We start from the raw sequence: 25,605 nt of genomic DNA, 5'->3' as shown, positions 1-25,605 counted from the left end.
GGTCGAACCATGGATTTCGTGACCACAACAGATACAAAACGCATGCTCAAAACAAAAGAACAAACCCATGGTTAAAGGTATCATCCATTAATCCGTTGAAAACATATGAATTGTTCTTCAGCAACAACAAACTTAGAAAAATAACAACAACAGAAGCAAAGCAAACAACAACAAAGTTTTTAAACAATAGAAAATACAAAAGACATCGATTGGATTGACATCGCTTAATCCCCGGAATGACCTCGATTGACCAAATCCCCAGAAACCTGAGGAATAAGATGCACCACGATGTTGGAGAGCTTCATCCCGACAAAGAAATTGAAGACACTATATTATCTATATCGAAGATTAATTTTAAAATTTTATTAATTTTATTAATTTTATTACTAACAATAATCTCTCTCTGATTAAATGGTGCAGATTGTGTGTAATAAAAAAACATTTTTTATTGCTGCTTTAGAAAAGGTTAAAAAAATTTAATATCCGCGTTTTGAGCAAAACTATTTACATAGCGAAACAGAAGGAGTATCAATTTTTATCATATTTTAAGTGTATTTATTCTGAATTGCGGGCAAAGAAGAATATTGTACTTCATAGGAGGGTAAGATAAACAATAATTTATTTGTTTTAAAGTATCTCCTCATTTATGTGGAAATTTCACGTTTACCACATTAAAGTACCATTAATCATGTTTATCTTTATTAAATGGACATTTAAAAAATACCTTATTCATTAAAGAGGAAAAAGACTATTATAACCTTGCTTTATAGATATATAAATATAAATATTATCTATAAATAAAATATTTATTTTTAAATTTAATTTCGAATTTTGATATATATTTTTTGAATTTCTTTTTTATTATTTTTTGAATTTTATTTTTTGCAAATTTTATTTTATAAGTTTGGAAATTATTTTTGAATTTATTTTTAAAAACATTTAGAAAAAATTAGGTATTTATTTATATATTTATTAAAATCCTAAATCTCACATTCCAAAACTTGAATTCTCAACTCTAAACCCTAAGTCTAGATTAGTTAACACTACTGTTATAAGTGTTTATTTACCTCTTTAAACATGAAAAGTGATATTAAGAATGTGATAGTTTTGGCCATTTCTCTTGATTTATATAGTTTTGTTTGTGGGAAATTTTCATTTCTTTAACAAATTTTCTACCACTTTCAAATTTTATTCTAGAATACTCATTTTTCATAAATACATTAATTTTGTGATGAAAAAGACTAAACTAACATTTCTAAATCATTTAAAATATTTTAAATAATTTATAAAACATTTGTATGTCAATCCCAACCCCTAAATACTAAAACCTAAACAAGAATTATTAATCCCTAAATCCAAATGTTAGGTTTTTTGATTGATTATATTTTTGAAAACTAGAAGCCAATTTATATTTCAAGCGATTTCACTTTATTTTTTCAGTTACATATTTCCTTGAATTTAGTTTTTTCGTAATTGGTAATTTTATTTAATATTTGAATATCAAACCTGTTAAGAGAAAAAGAAAACTAAATCTATATTTTTCTTATAATATTATTTCAAAGGGAAAACATCAACCCCATCGATTTCGTTGACTAGTTTTCATCTCCACCTTTAATTTTATTTATATTTCTACTGATTAATTTCAATATCTATTTTTATCCTCTTTTAAGAGTATTTATTCTGAATTCTGGAAAATTGACAAAATAATTCACAACTTTCAAATTTAAGACAAAATATCTGAACTCACAGTATTCAGTTTTATTCCCCGACTTTCACTTAAACCTGAATAATCTCATATTTTTATTGACTATGCTATTTCAGTCTCGTTAATAGTTGAGTTATGTTAGTTATATTCAAAATTTGATTTTTTGATACAACTAAAATGGCTTGTTAAGATTTCTTTTCCATTTTAAAACTTGAGAATGAAAATGACTTACTTAAAATTGGGTTATCCAGAAACTGAAACTATGTTATCTCGATAAATGACTTACTTAAACATATATGTGTAACATCCCGAGTTGTGATATGTGAAAAGGCTTAAGATAATTGATTTGGCTACCTATATCACCAAAGTTGACTTACCTTTTCCGGAACACATCCTGAAAGAACTCCAGAGTTAAGCGTGCTTGAGCTGGGGTAGTGGAAGGATGGGTGACCTATCGGGAAGTGATTCGCGATACCGTGTAAGTGAGGACAAAGCACGGGAAAAGGTCGGGTGGTGATTGCAGGGTCAGTAAACAATGATTTCGAGCCTTGGAAAATTAACGACCGACCGTCGGATGGGATGGGACCCACGGGCCGAATGAGCGGGCGTGGGTAGCCCATTAGCCGTAGACGGGTCGGAGCGTTACAAGTGGTATCAGAGCCGGTTAGCCGTCTGAGTTCTGACCTGAGAGGCATCTTGAGACCTGTCGTGGGGCGCAACGAGGACGTTGCGTTCTTTGAGAGGGGGTGAATTGTAACATCCCGAGTTGTGATATGTGAAAAGGCTTAAGAGAATTGTTTTGGCTACCTATATCACCAAAGTTGACTTACCTTTTCCGGAACGCATCCTGAAAGAACTCCAGAGTTAAGCGTGCTTGAGCTGGGGTAGTGGAAGGATGGGTGACCTATCGGAAGTGATTCGCGATACCGTGTAAGTGAGGACAAAGCACGGGAAAAAGTCGGGTGGTGATTGCAGGGTCAGTAAACAATGATTTCGAGCCTTGGAAAATTAACGACCGACCGTCGGATGGGATGGGACCCACGGGCCGAATGAGCGGGCGTGGGTGGCCCATTAGCCGTAGACGGGTCGGAGCATTACAAGTGGGTCGGAGCGTTACAAGTCGGAGGTCAATTGGTGACAGCTTGTCCTGTGGGAATGCTGTTAAAGGGTGAGGACATGGGTTCGAGTCTCACCAACAACCTAATTATGGAGATAGTAGAATCGTCGAAAAGAAAAAGAATAAGTCTATTTTTAGCGACTATATACCCTCGTTTTGTTTTGACGACTTTTTTTATAATACTAATTTCTACTCTACCTCATAATGGAGGGGTTGGGGTCGGTGCGCTGCAGCGCTGTGAGCCTAGGGTCCATGGACAGGTGTTCCACGGGACGGGTTGTCACACTTTCCATTACTGTTTTATCTCTTGTGATCGCGTTGAAGCATGTCCTAGTCATTGCAAGTCCGTAATACTTCTATCTCACTCTCCTGATATCTTTTAAGCCGTGTGAAATACACAAAGAGTTTTTATGTCCTGGTGGTTAAATACCTTGTGAAATTATCATGGGTGATGGGTTTGAACAATAAATTTGTACCTTTTTCACCTTTAGTTGAAATTAAATTAATGAGATACAATAGATATTATGTGATATTTTGGGTAGATTTAGAGTATAGTTAGGAAATATATTAACTGAAATATATATGGAATTCTCTATTTTTTTTGTTATTTGACTATAATATATATCCTACATAGAGTAGAACATTTTATAATGGATGGGAAATCTATTCTTCCCCACACATAGGATTAGATAATAGCTAGAACGTGATATGACACATAAACAAGATAAGGTAAAACATAGAGTTAATTCTAGAAGCTGTAATTGAGCTTTAGGTAGACTAACAATATATTGCCAGAATACAACATCTCCCCTCATTTCATTGGGAATGAATTATAGCAAAGGTAGAATATACAGTACAAGAAAAATTTTGTTAGCGTTATATACCAAAAATAGATTAATGTATAATAGTTAGTATCTGATTTCTAAACTATGAGATGGCCATAATGAGTATTCTATGCTCAGTCAGAAAATAAATAAAATATAATTACACTATTATTAAGAAAATTAAACATATAAATAGTTTACTTATGTTTCTTATAGTTTTCATGTTTTCTTATATTTTTAAAAATTTAATTTACTATTTTCATTACAGAAGGATGATAGAACATGTCCAAAATGGTTTAAAAGATCAAAAGTCTTATCAGGAACTCAAGTTCTAAATGTCATATTTTCCCCTTCTTTCTAGCTTCTTTGTATTGATTTATTTATCTTTTAAACATTAGGGAGATTTGCTAAAACCGATTCAAATATTGATTGTAACCCTAAAAGTAGTCTCTATATTCAATCAAATGCAAAATCAACCTAAAAGGGTATTAAAACCACTATTTATCCCATATGACCAAACAAAACCAGAATGTTATTTTACAGTTATGTTCTTCATAAGTCAAAAAATAACAAAGAAAGTCTGCATATATGTAGACCTCTTACACACTCTACTATGCAGACTTATTTTGTAGTTTACATCATGATTAGATCTAATTAATTAATTTTTAAAATGTATAAATAATTTTTGTGAAATTATTAATCAATCATCAATGTCAGGGTTAATATGGAGTTTATAAACTAAAATATATATAATTGAATAATTTAAAAGAATATATGTTGATTTGGTGACCATGTTTTTGACAATGTTTATGGTTTAGTAGCAAAAGGTTCTAAGAGCATCTCCAATGTACACCTCTATATCTTTAAAGGTTAGAATTTTAGGATTAGATTTAGATTGATATTTTTTTTTCTTTTATTGATTTAAATTTTCATATTGGTGTTCAGTAGTTTATATTTTTCAAATTTGGATATTTGATCCAGTAATTGAGACTATTTTGATTATCAAGGTAACATTTAAGGTTTGAGTTTTGTGGTTAGGGTTTCGCAGACTTACAATTCAGTCTACTTGAATTAGTGTTTACAAAAAAGTCATTATTTTAAAATTAAACTAAGTTCTGTATGAATAAAAATGTGAAATTATATATTATAACTATTAAAAACAAAGAAAGAAATTAAAGTAAAAATATATAAATTACTAAAAAAATAAAAGAAATAGGAAAATAAAAATATGTGTTGACTAACAAAGAAGTATAGTCTAATCAAATTTAATCTAACCGGATTTAACCAACTAAATTCCAATCTAATCCAGTTTAAAGCACTGACAAAGAAGTCTACTTAGAAGACTTACAATAAAGTTTACTCCAAAATTTCAAGTTTAGTAGATTAAAAAAGAAGTCTACACTGTCGTAAATTTTAATCTAGTTACAATTTTTGTCTCCATATATAAATGGAATTTACACTCTCTCTAAAATGACTGCACAAGTTTCTAAAAACTCTCTTCTCTCTAAAACTCTCTTATTTCTCTCTAAATTCTTTGAATGTGAAGATGAACTTTTGTTAAGTTTGTTAACTTTTTTCATGTCTTTCTCACAAAATCATCTTGTGTTTGTAGGTTCATTCATGGTTATCATCTTCCCCTCTAAAAATGTAAGTTTAAGATCTATTGATTTTAAATGTGCATTTTTATGTTTATATTCAAATAAAGTTATAGATTCAAACTATGTGCATTTACTTTGCTAGTATTTTATTTTATTAATTCTATTTTTAAAGTTTTCTCAGATTTAAAACTATTTTCACATTTTCAAATGTACATATTTTTCATATCAGAAAATTATCTCATATTGTAGACTTTAAAAAAAATTGTATTATGTTTTTACTTATAATTTTATCTTTATTTTGCAGGTATTTTCTTACATGGTTTATATTTCCTCCTCCCAAAAATGTAAGATTTACATTTATAAAATTTAAATCAGTATTTTGTATTTATATTTAAATAAATTTACATATTCAAACTCCATGTATTTACTTTTCTACTATTTTATCTTATAAATGATATTTTCTAAAGTTTTGTCAAATTTAAAAATATTTATTCACATTTTAAAATTTACATATTTTTTCAGATCTGAAAATTATCTGATATTATAGACTTCTAATGAAGTCTGCTAAAGCTAGTAATGAAGTCTAGTAGCATAAAAGTTTAAGCAGACATTGAAGTCTTGTAGCTTAAAATTTTAAGCAAACTTCCTTAAAAATCTACAAAATATGATTTTAATTATTTGTCTTATGTTTTTCATAATTTTATTTTTATTTTTCAGGTATTTTCTTCCATGGTTTTTATCCTCTTCTGTCAAAAATGTAAGATTTACATATATAATGTGTTTTTGTATTTATATTTAAATAAACCTATATATTCAAACTCTATGTCTATACTTTACTACTATTTTTTCTTACAAATTATATTTTCTATTTTTTTAGATTTGAAGTTATTTTCATATATATAATGTATACATATTTTTAGATCTATTTTTTTGGATTGAATAGACTTTAAATGAACTCTGCTAACCTTAACTTTTAAGGAGGCTTCATTAGAAGTCTACTCAAATATGATTTTAATTAATTTTTTACCTTTTATTTTTCTCATAATTTTATCTTATTTTCCAGGTATTCTCTTCTAAAATTTTTAAATCATTTTCCAAAAATGTAAGACTTACATCTATTCATTTTAAATATGTATTTTGTGTTTATATAAAACTAAATTTATAGATACAAACTTTACATTTTTGCTTTGCTGCTAGTTTAGGTTAAAAATACTACTCCCTCTGTATCATATTAAGTGGTGTTTAGAGATTTTTATTTTGTTTCATAATAAGTGATGTTCTCATTAATCAAGATAAAATTTAATGTCATCTAAAATATGTGACCAATTACAAAATACTACATCTTTTTTTATTGGTTGAACTTGTTTTATTTAATGATAATTTTATCTAATCAAGAAAAACTGTATAAAATTTTGAATTTTCTTAATATTTGTGCAAAAACCTTAAACACCTATTATAATGATACAGATGGAGTATTTTAAAATATTTTGAAGAACAAACAATTTTCAAATTTTGTAAATGTACATTTTTATATTTGAAAATGTTTTGCTAGTGTAGACTTCTTGTGAATTATACTTAAAAATTAAGGCTAGTAGACTTCAAATAAAGTCTACGAAGACATAAACTTTAAAATATGATTTGAATTTTTTATCTTATGTTTTATCATAATTTTATCTTATTTTGCACGTATTCTTTCCAAGAATTTATTTGAGATATCAAAAATATGAATAATCAAATGCTCTATATTTTTTTTTAATAAATTGCTTTTTTAATAATTTAAATATTCATTTGTAAATAATTATTTTGATATAAACATTGTATTCATTTTATAGTTGTGTTTCATTTTTATGATATTTTTAATTTTTGTTAGCAATCAACTTTTTAGAAGATACTCTAATCAGCCAAAAAGTTAAAACTATCTTAAGCTAAAACAATAACTAATACACATGTGAGAAGAAGAAAATCTATAGAAAAAAACTTCTCAAGAAGTTTTAAGAGTAAAAATAATTACAAAACTTTACAATATGTCTCAATCTCAAGTGTATATTTCAAACAGTAAAAATACAAAAACATATTTCTAAGTAAGTCTACATTTATTAGATTGATGGTTGTAATAAACTTATGTATATTTTGCTTGTCAGTAGACTTAAGTTTTAGTATTCTTTTATAGAAGACTTCTACAGAAATCTGCTGCTAAACTATCAGGCATCATTTATATCATAAGTTTTCAGTATTAGTCTTATTTGGAGATTTAGACAGCATCCAAAGCAACAATAAAACTAATAAGTTCAACACTGACTAATGACCTAAAAATTCAACATAAGTTCTAATAATCACTGTAGTTACAACATCGTCAGCATCAACAACAACATCAGCAATTGCTTGAGCATCATCAGCAAAAATACTAGCACCACCATTAGACACATCAGCATCGTCATCACCTCCAGGTTCTACTTGGCACTGGCTTGATACACAAAGGAATATCCGGACCCATTTGCTCTAAAATTACGTCTGGTAAGGAATATGTTAGTTCCACCATCTCAGTTTTCTTGTCCAGATCATAATGTTCTTGTGCCATTTCAAGAATTTCACCATGTGTAAAACCATCATACACAAAGAACATTCTCCTTTTTCCGATCATCGACCACAAACTCCCACAAAGAGTCTTTCATCACCCATTCTCTATATACAAAAGGTAATTGAACCATAACGTGCAAAAGAATACATTTTACAAAATTAGCAAAAAAAAATTCATGTTTGTATTTGTATTTAAAAAAAAAAAATTGTGATTTTATACGTGTAGACTTTCTTTCAGACTACATTTTGAAAATGTTAATTTTTGCAATTGACCAGAATTCATCCCGGATTTGACTTTCAAAAGTAGACTTCATATACAATACATATTTTTATTTTTGGGAACATGTTAGTTTTTGGAAATTAACCAAGTTTGACTTTCTACAAATAGACAAGAAGAACGTCGACACATATCTGAAAAATGACCAAAAACCATGTAAATATTTACCTTTTTCCAGTGTAAAGCCCGATTCCACCATTTTTCACCATCCAAGCTCCAAATATGAGTAAAAAGAAACAACTTTGATGACTCACAACTGAATAACACTCGAAAATATGAAGTTGTACTTATGAAATTGAAAGTTATGAGAGTTTTTAAGATGAAAATGAAGAGAAAATTAGAGGAAATGAAGATTTGTTTATTTAGTAACACAAAAAGTGGTTGAAAATTGAATTCTAGAGGTTTTGAGAGCTCAAAAATAGTTGTTAATGGTGATTGAAAAATTGATGATAATGATATTGTTGTAAATAAGAAAAAATGTTTAGGGTGTAATAGAGGCTTTAGTATTTTCGAAATAATTAAAAATTAAATTAGTAATGAAAATTTTGTAAATAATTCAAAAACATAAGGAGGGATTAGAACTTTCAAAGGTGAATAATAATGACAAAAAGGTTGGTTTTGAGGTTGAATTGAATTTGTAGGTTGTTTTTGAAAGTATGCATTATCTGTGAAATGAGTTTTCAAAATTATTTGGGTATCATCATCGCTACATTTATTCAGAGGAAAAAATGACATGTCTTAATAAAAGGTGTGGTCTAGCTTGAAAATTTTTATTCAAGATAAGATTTCTAAATAAATTCTTCTAGATAGACATTTTTTATGTTTTTTGTAACAAGAATAACACACAAAGAAGAAAATGACCAAAATGTTTTATTCAAGGAGGCAAAAGACTTTTATATCCTAGATATATAAATATAAATAAATAAAATAAAGATAAGAAAAACTAAAAATTTTAAAATTATTTATAGTTTCGAATTAATAGTTTCGAATTATATGTTTTCAAATTCAATTTTTTTTATAAATTTGTTTTTCAAATTATTTTTCAAAATTTTTTTATTTTTTTTTAAATTCTAAAATGCTTTTTGAAACTATTTTTAAAAAAAGATATTTTCAAACTTTTAGTATTTACTTTTTATTTTATAAAACTTTAAACCTAAACCCAAAACGCTATTCATTAACTCTAATCCTAAGATTTACATTAGTTAATCCTAGGAGTATAAATGTAAATCAACTATTTAAATAAAATATTTTGATCATTTTTTCTTTGTGTGTTATATTTGTGACAAATTATTTTAGAGAATTTCTCTTTTAATTATGACAAATTCTTATAAACAAATATAAACATGAAAAATGAAAGGTATGGAGCAGTTGGTAGAATCATGATCTAACTTTATGTAGTCTCCACTCTTTTATAAAAACGCTTCCATTGTGTTTAAAACGGTCATTTCATACCCAACATATCGCGATATGTTTAATTCATACCCGACTTATATGGCCGTGCCAAAACATACATGAACTTATATGGTTGTGCTAAAACATACCCAACTTATATTTTTTGGGCAAAATCATACACCAGTCGCCACATCAGTTGTTATGTCATCTATTTTGCTCGCGTGGATGCAACGTCAGCTAATTTTGCTGACAAATATGCCATGTATATAATTTTTTAAAAAACTAAATAATTTTGTTATAAAAATAAATTTTTATAAAATATAAATTTTTATTTTATATTATTTAGTAAAATTAACAAAAAAAGAAATTAATTGAATTCTAATCTTATATAAGAGATTTCGATCATATCAAAAACCGTCCTTATAAGAGTTATATATGTATTTTAATTAATTATGATTTTGTTAATCTAAATTAGCTCTTAATATGAATAAAATTTTAATTAAAATACATATATAAAATAAAATTTTATAAGATTTTGCCAAAAAAATTAAGAGCTAATTTATTCATATTAAAATTAAAATACAAAATTATTTAGTTTTTAAAAAAAATATATACATGGCATATTTGTCAGCAAAATTAGCTGATGTTGCATCCACGCGAGCAAAAATAGATGACATAACAGCTGATGTGGCGACTGGTGTATGATTTTGCCAAAAAAATATAAGTTGGGTATGTTTTAGCACAGCCATATAAGTTCATGTATGTTTTGGCACGACCATATAAGTCGGGTATGAATTGAACATATCGCGATATGTTGGGTATGAAATGGCCGTTTTCCCGTGTTTCCCACCAAACATGCCACGTAAGCCATACACTCCAAATTTTAGTGTGTCCTCAATTCGAGGTGGTCTCTTCGTTCGATTAACGGTTCTTGTTTTTGTATCTTAAGCTCCACCTCTCTTATCCATCCTCCTCCTCATTCTCTCTCCTCTCCCCGGAGAAACCAACAGCTATGGCCACCGACTCGCCAATCCGAATCGGAGTAATGGGCTGCGCCGAAATCGCCCGCAAAGTCTCTCGCGCCATAAACCTCGCTCCAAACGCCACCATCGCCGCCGTCGCAAGCCGCTCCTTTGAGAAAGCTAAATCTTTCGCTACATCCAACGGCTACCCTGAATCGACCAAAATCCACGGCTCTTACGAATCGATTCTCGAAGATCCGGAGGTAGACGCGCTCTACGTTCCTCTACCCACTAGTCTCCACGTCGAGTGGGCCATACGCGCCGCGGAGAAAGGGAAACACATCCTTCTTGAGAAGCCCGTCGCGTTGAATGTAGCTGAGTTTGATAAGATCGTTGCGGCTTGTGAAGCTAATGGTGTTCAGATTATGGATGGTACTATGTGGGTTCATAATCCTAGAACTGCTAAGCTTAAGGAGTTTCTGTCTGATTCCGACCGCTTTGGTCAGCTCAAACCGTATGTTTTTTTCAATTTAATTTAATTGAAAATCAGCTTAAGGGTTTCTTGTATAGTAGAAGATAAAGTGTCTGGCTTTGTAAAAATTATTCAGTTTCTTGACAGAACATAACTAGTGTGGTTTCAAGAGCTGTCTTTTTAATTTTTTTTTTTTTTTAAGTCTTGTTTCTACTCGATGTTGGAATCTGCAGGTACAGAGTTGCTTCTCATTTGCTGGAGACGAAGATTTCCTCAAAAACGACATCCGTGTGAAGCCAGGTCTTGATGGGCTCGGTGCGCTCGGAGACGCTGGATGGTACGCGATCAGAGCAACTCTCTTAGCCAACAACTTCGACCTCCCCAATACCGTCACGGCCTTTCCCGGAGCTGTGCTTAACGAAGCAGGAGTGATTCTCTCATGTGGAGCTTCTCTGACTTGGGAAGACGGACGAACCGCTACCATATACTGTTCCTTCTTGGCAAACTTGACAATGGAGATAAACGCCATTGGAACCAACGGCACGCTTAGTGTGCATGATTTCATTATCCCGTTTAAGGAGACCGAGGCATCTTTTACAACGAGCACTAAAGCTTGGTTCAATGAGTTCGTGACCGCGTGGGTGAATCCCCGAGCGAGCACACGGTTAAGACGGAGCTTCCGCAAAGAGGCATGTATGGTGAGAGAGTTTGCTCGATTGGTTGGTGAAATCAAGAACAAAGGTGCAAAGCCTGATGGGTTTTGGCCGAGCATTAGCCGGAAGACCCAGCTAGTGGTTGATGCTGTTAAGGAGTCTGTTGATAAAAACTGTGAACAGATTAGTCTCTCTGGTCGCTGAAGGGAAGGCCTAAATTAGTAATGTTGTCATGAGTCCTCTCATCTCTCTGTTTTCAAACTTTGATCATCCGTTAAGTGTTGTTATCCTTCTGCCCGGTTGTGCCTTGTATCCGTACTGTTGTATGTGTGTTGTTGCTACTAATATTTTGAGTTTAGTGTTGTTATACTATTTGTTACTCATTGTCACCTGTGTATTAGCACTTGTGAATCTCTTAACTCCATAGTTCCATGTAATTTGAACTTTGACGAATCTTGTACTTCTAACAAAACGTGTATCCAAATTTAGATGAATTTTTTAAAGTTGTGTGAGAATCTGTTTGTCCATCAGCTGGCACAAACGGTAGTGAAAGTAAGATGAAAGCAGATTATCCAATGACTCTCACATAATTAACATAATTTTATTTATATCTAATTACTATTTGAAAAGTAGATTTGCTTAATTAATATTAACACTCAAATTTTTATTTTATATATATATATATATATATATATATATATATATATATATATATATATATTTATTTAGTATGATATGTAAAATAATCAATAAACATTAACTTATTCAACCGTTGTATATTATTATTTAACAATATTATATATACTAGATTTTGATGTTTTTCAAGTGCATATTTGTTTACGAAATTAAATAATTTGTAATAAATTCTATATAAAATAGTGTATAGGTTCGGACACATTTATTCAGAACACGAGCCAAACCATACTACCGAAATCAAAATTAAACTGAATTTTTATAAATAACCGAGCATATCATATATCTTTGGACCGAATAATTAAAACCAAAACGAGAACCAATTAGGTGCATAAATATTTAAAATAAAAATTATATTCTTACAAATATTAAGTACATTTGATTTCTAATAATTGAGTATCCTAAAAATATTACTTATAAGCTAAATTACCCAAATATATATTTTTAAATATTAAAAAAGTATTTGCGTTATTCAATATTTTTACCGAACAATATGAATTATCCGATATTAAATTAAAACCCAAAATTATTCGATATTTTTATCTCTAAATCCGTAACTACCAGAAATCCAGAATCGAGCCAAAACTGAATTGGACTTATATTTTGGAATATTAATCGTAAATTTTAACTTAGTTACAGTTTTTGTTTGCCTATATAATTAAATTTACATAATGTCTCTCTAAAATGGCTGAACAAGTTTTTAAAAATCTTTCAGTTCTCTCTAAAATTCTCTTCCTTCTCTCTAAAACTCTTTTTTCTCTCTCTAAATTCTTTGAACGTGAAGACAAACTTTTGTTTTATTTGTTAAGTTTTCTCGTATCTTTCTCACAATATTATCTTGATTTTGTAGGTTGATTTATGGTGTTCATCTTTTCTTCTTAAAATGTAAGGTTTATATTTATAAATTTAAATTTGTATTTTTATGTTTATATTCAAATAAATTATATATTACTTTGTTAGTATTTTATTTTATAAATTCTATTTTTGAAAAAATTTCAGATTAATTTTTTTTTCACATTTACACCATGATCCTCATCTATCTCAACGTCCTCAGTGAGTATCTATTCCTCAAAACCTTTTCATTCGCTATCTCTCTATACTTATCTTACCATCGATTTCAATGAACTATAATCTTCTCAATTGGGGGGAAATCTGTTCGAACTTACTGCAGAAAAGGCAAATGCCAAGTTGAAACAGAGAAAGGTATCAGCGGAGATGATGAGATTTTCATAAACACAAGAATACCTATCCTCGCAAGAAAGGGAAAGGGTTCTGCTATGAAGATCCTTACTTATTAATTATTAGCTCTGTGTTGCTTGAAGTTAGGTTTCCCCTGCTCAGTTTCTCATAAAGCGGTTGGTTTCTTTTTTTCATTGCAGAGGTTTCTTTGGGATGCTTGCCGAGATCTGACTTTGATCATTTTGATGGTGGGGATAAAAACTGAGGTTTGATTGATTAAATTATCTAATCAAATATGCTCTTCCCTCTTTGAACGTGTAGTGTCAACTGCAACTTAGTTGCAAGTGCTGTGGCTTATCTTAATGTAGATTGTGCGGTCCAAGGCTCTGGATTCTTTGCTGGTGCAACTAGTCAGTTAGATGCCTTGAAGTTGGTCCAAGATCCTGATGATGTAGCCTTGACAGTTAAAGAGACATTCAAGTCTCAGAACAACATTGTGAGTAGACTCCGTCTTTGTGTTTTGTTTTTGTTGTCTCTGAAATATTGTTAACCTTCAGAAGGGTGTTTTGGTGAATGATGTATTCTTTTATTGGACTGCAGATACAGAGGCTAAGTAGAACAGATCCTAATTATCCTGTCTATCACACCGCTTTTGAATCCTATGATCATCCTTTCTTGTTCTAGTTTTCATGGTTGCTTGTAGAGGATTTGACTCTTTTGTATGCATTGTATATATCTCAGACTCAGTGGTCGAAAGAAAACATTTGTTGAAGCGTGGAAAGTGAAAGAGCTCTTTGTTAAACAAGGTTTCTGATGTGTCCATGCATCGCTGTGTAAGCACATCTAAAACTTGATGGTTTAGTGAAAGGGATTTGGATCAAAGTAAATTTGTGGCAGTGAATCTAAGGATGATTAAGTTTTTGTTAAACTTAGCAGTATAGCAGAATTTTTTATATTTTCTTGCGTTGTAATTGGTCATAAATTTTGGCTACTCGTAGATGCAGGAGCTAGACAGATATAAACAGGGTGTTGTGTGTATAGTTTTTCTAATGATTACATGCATGTAATCATTATACTGTACTAACTATTCCCCTTGCTTCTGCTTCTTCCTCTATTTATCTTGCAAATGGCACTATAATTTATGTCTAAAATATTATTACTACAAATTACTACAAGAAAACTTTCTCTTCTACTGCTTTTAGTATTTCTCTAATTTCGGTGCTCTTCTACGGTTTTTTGATACGATTACATCTGATAATAATTAATGATGTTTCTTCGTCGGTCTAAGCTGGAACATTGTAATCATGATTCATGAGTATTATAATCACGATTCATGAATCGAACAAACAGGTTCACTACATTTCAGAAATAATTGGAAACAACTCAGAGAATTATTTATATCAGTATATTATATATGTAGACGATTGATGGAGGAAAAAAGAGAGAAAGAATTAAACTTGCACAAGTAAAAAAAAGAAGAAGGCGGTTGTCAAATACAATTTTTCTCATGCAGCTAACTGAATCTCACCGAGCTCTAGCTGAGCAGCGATATCCTCAAGCTGCTTCTTCACACTCATATCAATAAGCTTCGACCCGGAGTCACCATACCGAATCGTAAACCCAGCGACAAGACTCGGATCAAGAACCGTCTTAACCCTCACGTTCTTGGCTCCGGTCAGCTTCTGAACCTGCTTCGCGATCTGAGCGAGCTGCGGCGGCTCCAGCTTCACCACCGACCTAACCTCCGCCAGCTGCGTGTCCGTTATCTTGTTGTACACAATCTCGAACTCTTTCACGATGTCCGTCACGATGTCGACCCGGTTCGCGTCGACCAGGAGGTTGAGGAAGTTGGAGGTGTGGCTCTGGAGAGAGGACGCTTTGACGATCTCGTCGATCACGAGACGCTTCTTCTCGACCTCGACGGTTGGGTTGGCGAAGAAGTTGAGCACCTGCGGGTCCGAGAAGACGTTCTCGAGCTTCTCCACGTCGGCGCTCGTGAGCTCGAGAGTGTCGTTCCTCTTCGCGACGTCCGCGAGAGCCATCGCGTAGCTTCCTGCAGCAGTGGCTGACATTCTTGCTCCGCGGCGTTTCCGCCTCTGATTCGGAGGGGTAAGGTTGTCTTTCGCAGAGGGAGAGATCCTCCGATGTGGAAAGATGAGGGAGGGAGTTTGGACTGCAGAGAGAACATAGTTTGCTGAAGAGACGCCATTGCAGAGAGAGAAGAGAGAGAGAAGAGAGAGTGGTTTGTGGTTTCTCGAAGACGAGAGGAGAAGAAGGAGGTAAGGTTTGGGGGAATTATAAACGGACGGTGGAGAGTTGTTGATGAGGAAAGATCGAGGGTAGAGAATACAAGGTTTATCTTATGTTGAGATTGCAGGAGGATGGAGAACTTGCCACGTGGAGACATCTGATAGGTAAGATATATGTGTTCCATATTAACGAGGATCGATTCCAGTTATCCAAAACTGTAATACCACAAATAATGTTGATTTATCGTATTAGCTATAACAATTTGAAACAATTGAGACTCATGTGGTCAAAAAAAAACTTTTGACCAAGTTGCTGGAGGACTCGATTAAAAATCGATTTCACCTGACCTAGTTTGGTTTCACCCGGATGAAATTAGAGAGTCTAGCACAAAATAATCGAGTCATTTACAAGCTAGTTCTTCACGCTCATCCTTTTAATCTTTTATGATCTACAAGATTCAACGAACATGGCTTTCTGATGAACATTGAACATGAGACCAAATGCATTAATTCTCATTCGTAGCACCCATGGAAGAACAAACTTGGGATATTCAAGGTACATGGAGTAAGGAGTAAGCATGATTATCCCTAGCACTCCTAATGAAGTGCTTAATCATTTTTTAATAATAAATGAATGTTAAGCACTTTATTTAAGAAACTCCAATTTTTTGTCCTCCAATGCAAGCATCCTATTTAGAGATTTTTTAAAAAAATTATGAAACATTGTGATGAGAAGATAAATATTGTGATGAGAAGATAACACGGTAAGATACATGCTTCTAGATCAATTAGACTAAACTACAATCTTACAAGACTTGAATATGCACAAACCTGAATCATGAGCCAAGAGGCAACACAGGATGTGATTAGCTCTGAAGGCATTTGAGCCTCGTTTTTTCTCTGAACCATCTTGTGAGATGAAATTGTTGTTAGCCTTAGGCTTTGATGCGTCTGAGGGAGATGGATTTTGTTGATGCTCTGTGCCGCCATTTGTATGGTATTCATGTTTGATGACCACAGAGCTTGGTAATGGCTGATGTTTGCCAACCATGTCTAAGGCTTCTTGGATCATTTTGATGGCATCTTCTCCTTCCTTTACAGATGATGCAACCTAGAACCATAGAGTGAGCAACAACTCAGCAAAACATATGTATATAAGCAAGAGAATATATGAAAGTGGCTGTGAATCATTACCTTGATAGCTGCATCCACCATTGCTTGCGCTCTTGTCTCTGAACCCCCGACAATTTCTAGCATCTCAGGCTCCATTTCCTGTCAGACAGCACATTTATAAGCTAGTTCAAGTTAATCTGAAGGCAGAGTTTCCGTTGGCAAGCAATGTTGATCCCATTACCTTCTCATCTAAAGCATGTGGGCTACTACTAGTGTTGGTTGATACTTTACCATGGAGAATAAGAGCAATCATATCACCCTGTCAAGAATCAATGTGTTAGCCATAGAATATACAGAGTATGTACTAGTCAATTCAATCTTCCCCTCTACCTAGTTCAGAGATTGATTCATGGAGAAGTCAACATTCTCAAGTGCGATAGCAGTGAAGTTCAGTGACATCACCATGTTGTGAATATTCTGCAATGATCAAAACTCAGATCCTAATTAATTAAAGCACAAAACTTTACTAATCCAACAAAGAGGATTTTCAATTTGTACACACAAATCATCAAAACAGAGGCAAAAAGTGATTGAAATGTATTTTCACAAAATTCAACCCCTAATTAACTAAAGCACAAAACTTTACTAATCTAACAAAGAAGGGTTTTCAATTATCACCTTGACTGGGTTATTGGTTGTCACTATTGTTCTTCGCGGCCGCCGCGACTGTTAGGGATTTCTTCGAGGCGGAGAAAGAAACAGATTGGCGATGGTGGAGGTTGAGGGAGACGCCGCCGAATAAGGAACGGGGTAGAGTGGATGAAGGAGAAATGAGGAGGCGCGAAGGTGATGAGAAGGAGAGGAAGGTGCGAGGAGCAGCAACCATGGATGATGTTTGCAGAAGCAGAGAAGGTCGAAACACCAAACTTCACCTCCACCCACTCATGTTTCGACAGCTGTCTCATAAGCAACGCCTTTTCTGATGCTTAATTAAGCACGGTTCTTCTCTAATTACTTCTTTTTCTTTTTTTTTTAAATCCAAAAATCATTAAGCAATCCATTAAGCACCTGGGTTAATGGTGCTCTAAGGGTGGGGATTGCCCACCATATCATTTTTTAAATCCAAAGCAATTCTTATAAAATTCAGTTATGCCCTTGTTTAAAGTGTATAAATGTACTTAGGTTAATATTTTTCATTTATGCTCCGAGTAATAACAAGTTCTAGATCCACCAACGATTGCATAATGTTTCAAAATTAATACTGTTGAAACTGGTTTTTGTTCAGTTTAAACAAGCGCATTATAGTCTCTCCATACCTCCTCATACAGTCTTCCACCTCATTAGTTAGGAAATATATGGCCAAATTTTGTGGGAAACCAAAATTTATGGGAACGGGAAGAACACACATAAAATTCTTAACGGAGTTCGGTCAATTTTGCCTAGGTCTCCAGACCCACTATAGATCTTTTATTATCAATCCGAGAAATTTTTACAAACTCTCAACTCACACCCGATCCCAAATACACTCAATAAATTACTCGTAATTTTTTAAGAAGTTATTTTTTGGAAAAAAATATATTTTTTTTCTTCTCAACAAACTCTTTATTCTTGTTCTCTCTGTGTTTTTGTTTTAGGATGATGAGCAACAACAAGATGCATCACGTATTTATAGGAAGAGCTTGAGAGGTTGGTGAATAATAGTTGTTGACAAATTTACCAAGCCTTTCTTTTTGAATTTGGTTTCACCATGTCTCCATTTTAACCAACTTCTCTCACCGTCCAACAATTAAAATGTGATTCTTTGACTTACATTCTCCACTTGAAGACTGATTTCAATTTGTCTTCACACCTTAATCAATGTAGCTGATTTTCTCAGCTTATTACTCCAACAAGCCAACTGAAGTTGCACAGAACCTCAGCTTATCATACGGCACGATTTTCGTCAGCATGTCCGCTGGATTCTTACTTCCTAGGATCTTCTCAAGCACCAACATTTCATCTTCTAATGCTGATCTGATGAAATGATATCGACGATGTATGTGCTTCGTCCGAACATGGTAAACCAGATTCTTTGCCAAATCGATGGCACTTTTACTATCACAGTACAACACACTTTTTTCTTGACCATGGCCTAGCTCTTCTAGAAATGATTGTAGCCACATCATCTCTTTTGTTACCTCCGTTACCGCAACATACTCAGCTTCACAACTTGATAGAGCTACGATTCTCTACAACTTTGAAACCCAACAAATTGTAGTACCGCCAAAAGTGTAGACATATCCGGTTGTGCTCTTCGTGCTGTCAATGTCACCTCCATTGTCAGCATCAACATATCCCTGCAATCCCATCGCAGACTTCGTGAAACATAGCGATAAACTTGGATTTCCTTTCAGATATCAGAAAATTCACTTAACGACTTCCCAATGTTCCTTTCCTGGATTGCTCATAAATCTACTGACGATTCCCACTGCATGTGCCATGTCTGGTCTTGTACATATCATCGCGTACATCAGGCTGCCTATAGAAGAAGCATATGGAACCTTATCCATATGCACCATCTCGTCATCTGTCTTTGGAGACTGTTCTCTCGATAACCGAAAATGACTTGCTAGTGGAGTACTGACTGGCTTCACATTATCCATGTTAAACCTCTTGATGAATTTCTTCACATACTCCTCTTGTGATAGCCTTATACATTCCTTGCTTCTACTGATTCTCATCCCAAGAATCTGTTTTGCTTCTCCAAGGTCTTTCATCGCAAACTCTTCTGAGAGTTTCGTCTTCAACCTATTGATCTCATGCAAGTCTGCTCCTACTATCAGCATGTCATCCACGTATAGGAGCAATATCAAGTAGGACTCTTCAAACCTCTTGAAGTAACAATAGTTGTCAGCTTCACACCTCAAGAAACCGATACCTTTTATAAAGCTGTCAAACTTCTTATAATACTGCCTTGGAGCTTGTTTTAAGCCGTACACACTCCTTTTAAGCTTGCAAACAAGGCTTTATTTTCCTTTAACCTCAAAATCTTCGGGTTGCTTCATATAAATTTCTTCATCCAAATCGCCGTGAAGAAATGCCGTCTTTACATCCATCTGCTGAAGATGCAAATCTTCTTGTGCTACCAGCCTAAGAACCGTTTTAATGGTCACCAGCTTGACTACAGGAGAAAAGATTTCAGTGTAGTCGATGCCTTTTTTTTGTTGGAATCCCTTTACAACAAGCCTCGCCTTATAGCGTTTACTCCCATCAGGTTCTTCTTTTATTTGGTAGACCCATTTGTTATGCAATGCCTTTTTATTCTTAGGAAAATCTGCTAACTCCCATGTGTGATTGGATAACAACGAGTCCATCTCGTCGTTCATTGCAAGCTCCCACTTGATCGACTCATCAACTTGCATAGCCTCTTCATAACATTCAGGCTCGCCTCAATCTGTGAGCAGAACGTAGTTGAGCGATGGAGAAAATCTTACAGGCTTTCTGATGATTTTACTTGATCGTCGTAACTAAGTGACTGGTGTATATAGGACCACTTCAGAATCATTACTCTCTTCAGCCTCACCACTCTCTTCTTGAGAGATTTCTTCTTCTGTTGTTGCGGTATCCTGTTGCAATTCCGATGTCAGGATATCATCTAAGTCAACAATTCCAGGCTCTTTTCTCTGCGAGCTTTCTTTTAGCTTATCCTTGTACAATACTTCTTCGTTGAACACAACATTCTTGCTGCGGAAGATCTTTCGATTTTCATCATCCCAAAACCGGTAACCAAACTCCTCGTTACCATAACCGATGAAGTAACACTTCTTAGACTTGGAGTTAAGTTTACTTCTTGCATCATCATCAACGTGAACATAAGCTAAGGATCCAAACACCTTTAGGTAAGAAAGATTTACTTTCTTTCCACTCCAAACTTCTTCAGGGATTTTAAATCCCAACGGTACAGACGGTCCTCTGTTTATTAATAAGTTTGCGTTATTAATTGCATCTGCCCAGAACATCTTCGGCAATCCACAATGCAATCTCATGCTCTTTGCACGCTCATTCAAGGTTCGGTTCATCATTTCCGCTATTCCATTTTGTTGAGGCGTTCCAGGAATAGTCATCTCCATCTTAATTCCACTATCAGCACTATATCTCTTGAATTCCTTGCTGATATATTCACCACCATTATCAGACCTTAAACACTTCAACTTGAGATTCGTCTCAGTCTCAACCATGGCTTTCCATCTTTTGAAAACTGAAAACACTTCATGTTTGTTCTTCATGAAGTAAACCTACACCTTCCTTGTGGAGTCATCAATAAAGGTCACATAGTAGTATGAACCTCCCGGCGATGCAACAGGAGAGGGCCCCCACCCGTCATTGTGCACCAACTCCAACTTCTAAGATTTTGGCTCTCTTCCTCCTTTAGAGAAACTAGCCCGTTTCTGCTTTCCAAGAATGCAACTTTCACACATCTGATGATCCACCGTCTTCAGATCCGGAAGAGCGCCATTTTCTATCATGAGTTTCATCCCTTTCTCACTCATGTGCACCCACCTACAATGCCACAACTTGGTCTGTTTGGCATTCTCGACAACAACAATAGTATCTTGATAACTCGTCGTCATATAAAGAGTGTCTCTTTTATGACCTCTTGCCACCACCATAGAACCTTTCTTGACCCTCCAGGCTCCACCACTAAAGTTGACATCGTGCTCCGTATCATCAAGTTGACCTAATGAGATCAGATTTCACATCAACTTTGGCACAAATCTAACCTTCGTAATCTTCCATACACATCTGTCTGACATTTTTAGGTTAATATCTCCAATAAACTATGTCCAAAGATAATCCATCAGTAAGATATACCTTTATGTAATTTCCCACAACATAATTCTGTGGTTACTTCGACAAAATGAAAGGCATGGAGCGTTGTCAACCCAGCGTTGGTCAGTCTTACTTGTTCCATCAGCAGTCACTCAATTTGTTAATGTATATGTCAAGTCGTATATAATTAGTCTCTATATACTGTATAGATGTTTGAATTTCAAGTTACTTCATTTGCTGATCAATGCATCTCGTTTTATTCCACCACACTGAGTTGTCCGTATGTGTGCATGAGTTGTTTATGTTTGTCTGTATGTGTGCAAGAGAAATCATGAGTATTGTAAATGCAAGTCACAATTTTTTTTTAAAGAAACTTTGTTAATGTAGTGAGAGCGACAAAAACAAGTGCAGAAAGTAAAAACGCACTAAGTTTGTTAACGGGGTTCGTTTCCTACATCCCCGGGACCTCGTCAAAATTTCATTGACTTAGAATAAGGAGCAACCTACAATTGCTATATGGTACAACACACACACTAGTGTTTACCTCTCTTTTCTAAGAAACAATCTACAAAGATTAGGAATAAAGCACGCATGCATGAATCCCATCCGGCTCACCGGAGCACACTGTCTTCTACAGCTGCAATCTTCAGAGACCTCTTCAATGAAACTACCTTGCTAAATTCCCCATGAGTCTAGGCTTCAATCTTTCACTTCTCGAAAGTACTTCACCAAGTACGTCAGCACCCAACGCACACCAAGGACACAAAACGCTTGATCCTCCAAGCACACACACAGCTCACCACGAGCTACACACGAAGCTACACACGAGCTCCACACGATGGCTAACTCCATCACACGAATTGCCAACACCAAGGACACCAAACTAAGTTCACATCAGACTCCATCGACAACTACTACAGACCCTGCTTCGACACCAAGCAGATACACCAATATACAATGAGATCCTCTTACTCTTCTATACAAGATCTGGCTTTCTCATAAGGCACTTCTCTCCTTATATAGCAGACTAGAACTTGCTCTCCACGTCTTTAACTTAATCTCCAAGTCTTCCAAATACACTTATGGCAACTTTCCATTATCTTTATTGGAAAACTTCACCTTCAAGCAAACTCCTTTTGCTTTATGGAAAGCGTCCATATATCTTCAAGCACATATCATCTTTCCTTTTCTAACTCAGAAAGTCCACGAATATCAATAAACCCGAACTCCCATTCAGCTCCATCTTCATGCCACACGCATGTACTACCTCCTGCAGTACTTCACGAACTGATACAGAACATCTCTCGAATCTGCATCTTCAATCTCCCATTTTTTGACTATGCATGTGCACTCATCATAACTGGTTTGAAAACCACGTCTTCAATCTCCCCCTATGAGTCACATCATGGTCAAAAACCAATTCGAAGATCAGCACCTTCCAAATCTATGAAGAAATCACATCACGCCATCTTCATCAATCTTCATTCAAACTTTGTTCTACTTCCTCTACAAGTTTATGTCCTCACTCTCCCAGATCACACCAGTAACTTAGGTGACCCGCTCTGATACCAATTGTTAATGTAGTGAGAGCGACAAAAACAGGTGCAGAAAGTAAAAACGCACTAAGTTTGTTAACGGGGTTCGTTTCCTACATCCCCGGGACCTCGTCCAAATTTCATTGACTTAGAATAAGGAGAAACCTACAATTGCTATATGGTACAACACACACACTAGTGTTTACCACTCTTTTCTAAGAAACCATCTACAAAGATTAGGAATAAAGCACGCATGCATGAATCCCATCCGGCTCACCGGAGCACACTGTCTTCTACAGCTGCAATCTTCAGAGACCTCTTCAATGAAGCTGCCTTGCTAAACTCCCCATGAGTCTAGGCTTCAATCTTTTACTTCTCGAAAGTACTTCACCAAGTACGTCAGCACCCAACGCACACCAGTGACACAAAACGCTTGATCCTCCAAGCACACACACAGCTCACCACGAGCTACACACGAACTCCACACGATGGCTAACTCCATCACACAAAGTGCCAACACCAAGGACACCAAACTAAGTTCACATCAGACTCCATCGACAACTACTACAGACACTGCTTCGACACCAAGCAGATACACCAATATACAATGAGATCATCTTACTCTTCTATACAAGATCTGGCTTTCTCATAAGGCACGTCTCTCCTTATATAGCATACTAGAACTTGCTCTACATGTTTTTAACTTAATCTCCAAGTCTTCCAAATACATTTATGGCAACTTTTCATTATTTTTATTGGAAAACTTCACCTTCAAGCAAACTCCTTTTGCTTTATGGAAAACGTCCATATGTCTTCAAGCACATATCATCTTTCCTTTTCTAACTCAGGAAGCCCACGATCATCAATAAACCCGAACTCCCATTCAGCTCCATCTTCATGCCACACGTCTGTACTACCTCCTGCAGTACTTCACGAACGCATGTACTACCTCCTGCAGTACTTCACGAACTGATACATAACATCTCTCGAATCTGCATCTTCAAACTTTGATTAAGAAACTCCCAATGGAGCTCAAAAATTAGATGATTCTTAGCTAAATTTTTTAACTAAAATTTATTATTTTAATAGTCATTAAGAAAACTAATAGAATTCTAGGGATAATCATGTTCTTAGAGCATCTAAAAAAAAAACCTCATTTTGAGGGTGGAAAATCTTTAAAATAAAAATTTGAAGGTGGAATATTCCACAAGAAAAACCTCAAATATATCTTTGAAACTTTACGTAATTTACACTTTAATCTTTAATTCTAATATAAATTAATCATAGTCCTTAAATTTTATATAGACAGATATCATATACACATTAAAAATATGAAACTCAATATTTATAAATGCATTTTATTATAACACAAAAATACATAGTAAGACCATCTCCATCGGGGCCTTTAATGAGGTTCATAGCCGAGCCTCTTACCCAATTTGTATTAAAAAGTAATAAAAATAAATGGGCTGGTAAGAAGTGCCTCTTAAATAATGATCTGAAGAGGTGAGTCCTAAATGACGTGGCACCTCAAAACACGTCGTTTTGCTTTTGTGCGGAGAAGGAGACGAAACCTTCTTCCCCCATATCTCTTCGATCTCCCCAGGTCCCTCCTTTTTGCTTTCCACCTGAAAACTCAATCTCGCTGGCCATTTGGATCCTCAAAATTCTCCGATCCAATCTCGCTCCATCTCCCTTCAGATCTTAAACCCTAAAAATCGATCACTCATGGCGATTAGGGTTACCTTCACATACTCCAGCTACGTCGCCCAGAACATCGCTTCCTCCGCCGCGGCTAGCATCGTCGGCAGCACCGGAGACGTCCGATCATGCTTCAATTACTATCTCCCAGGATCTTCAACCACGATGCTTCGATTACTATTCTTTGCCAAATCGATGGCACTTTTACTATCACAGTACAACACACTTTTTCTTGACCATGGCCTAGCTCTTCTAGAAATGATTGTAGCCACATCATCTCTTTTGTTACCTCCGTTACCGCAACATACTCAGCTTCACAACTTTATAGAGCTACGATTCTCTACAACTTTGAAACCCAACAAATTGTAGTACCGCCAAAAGTGTAGACATATCCGGTTGTGCTCTCCGTGCTATCAATGTCACCTCCATTGTCAGCATCAACATATCCCTGCAATCCCATCGCAGACTTCGTGAAACATAGCGATAAACTTGGATTTCCTTTCAGATATCTGAAAATCCACTTAACGACTTCCCAATGTTCCTTTCCTGGATTGCTCATAAATCTACTGACGACTCCCACTGCATGTGCCATGTCTGGTCTTGTACATATCATCGCGTACATCAGGCTGCCTATAGAAGAAGCATATGGAACCTTATCCATATGCGCCATCTCGTCATCTGTCTTTGGAGACTGTTCTCTGGATAACCGAAAATGACTTGCCAGTGGAGTACTGATTGGCTTCACATTA

General features: G+C 34.6%; 3 protein-coding genes and 1 long non-coding RNA gene across 4 annotated transcripts; 2 read left to right on the top strand and 2 right to left on the bottom strand.

The window, feature by feature from the left end:
* Nucleotides 1-10,399: 10,399 nt before the first annotated feature.
* LOC108848835 (uncharacterized oxidoreductase At4g09670-like) lies at nucleotides 10,400-11,966 on the top strand. The gene is made up of 2 exons (XM_057006552.1): nucleotides 10,400-10,970; nucleotides 11,158-11,966. The coding sequence occupies exons 1-2, from the start codon at nucleotides 10,503-10,505 to the stop codon at nucleotides 11,779-11,781; spliced, it is 1,092 nt and encodes a 363-aa protein (XP_056862532.1). The 5' UTR covers nucleotides 10,400-10,502; the 3' UTR covers nucleotides 11,782-11,966.
* A 1,364-nt stretch (nucleotides 11,967-13,330) lies between these two features.
* Nucleotides 13,331-14,561, top strand: LOC108844167 (uncharacterized). The gene is made up of 4 exons (XR_001948419.2): nucleotides 13,331-13,473; nucleotides 13,650-13,715; nucleotides 13,818-13,945; nucleotides 14,050-14,561. It is a non-coding gene; the product is annotated as an uncharacterized LOC108844167 (long non-coding RNA).
* Nucleotides 14,562-14,783: 222 nt separating this feature from the next.
* Nucleotides 14,784-15,735, bottom strand: LOC108844165 (ATP synthase subunit delta, chloroplastic). The gene is given in 2 exon segments (XM_018617380.2): nucleotides 14,784-15,532; nucleotides 15,535-15,735. Coding segments are annotated over 2 exon segments (702 nt in total). The 5' UTR covers nucleotides 15,659-15,735; the 3' UTR covers nucleotides 14,784-14,954.
* A 5,458-nt stretch (nucleotides 15,736-21,193) lies between these two features.
* Nucleotides 21,194-21,593, bottom strand: LOC108845000 (uncharacterized mitochondrial protein AtMg00300-like). The gene is made up of 2 exons (XM_018618274.1): nucleotides 21,572-21,593; nucleotides 21,194-21,528 (listed from the first exon to the last, which is right to left on the bottom strand). The coding sequence occupies exons 1-2, from the start codon at nucleotides 21,591-21,593 to the stop codon at nucleotides 21,194-21,196; spliced, it is 357 nt and encodes a 118-aa protein (XP_018473776.1).
* Nucleotides 21,594-25,605: the final 4,012 nt, after the last annotated feature.

The sequence above is a fragment of the Raphanus sativus genome, chromosome 3 (genome assembly GCF_000801105.2).
Source record: "Raphanus sativus cultivar WK10039 chromosome 3, ASM80110v3, whole genome shotgun sequence".
Classification (NCBI taxonomy): Eukaryota; Viridiplantae; Streptophyta; class Magnoliopsida; order Brassicales; family Brassicaceae; genus Raphanus; species Raphanus sativus.
Note: the sequence above shows the minus strand (reverse complement) of the source record. Positions and strands in the feature narration are given on the sequence as shown.

Excerpts from the sequence above, each read along its gene's own strand:
- LOC108848835 (XM_057006552.1), top strand. The coding sequence starts at position 10,503 with ATGGCCACCGACTCGCCAATCCGAATCGGAGTAATGGGCTGCGCCGAA. Across the intron at positions 10,971-11,157 it reads TTGGTCAGCTCAAACCGTAT|GTACAGAGTTGCTTCTCATT; the intron begins GTTTTTTTCAAT and ends TGGAATCTGCAG.
- LOC108845000 (XM_018618274.1), bottom strand. The coding sequence starts at position 21,593 with ATGTGTATGGAAGATTACGAAG. Across the intron at positions 21,529-21,571 it reads GTGTATGGAAGATTACGAAG|GTCAACTTGATGATACGGAG; the intron begins GTTAGATTTGTG and ends TGATCTCATTAG.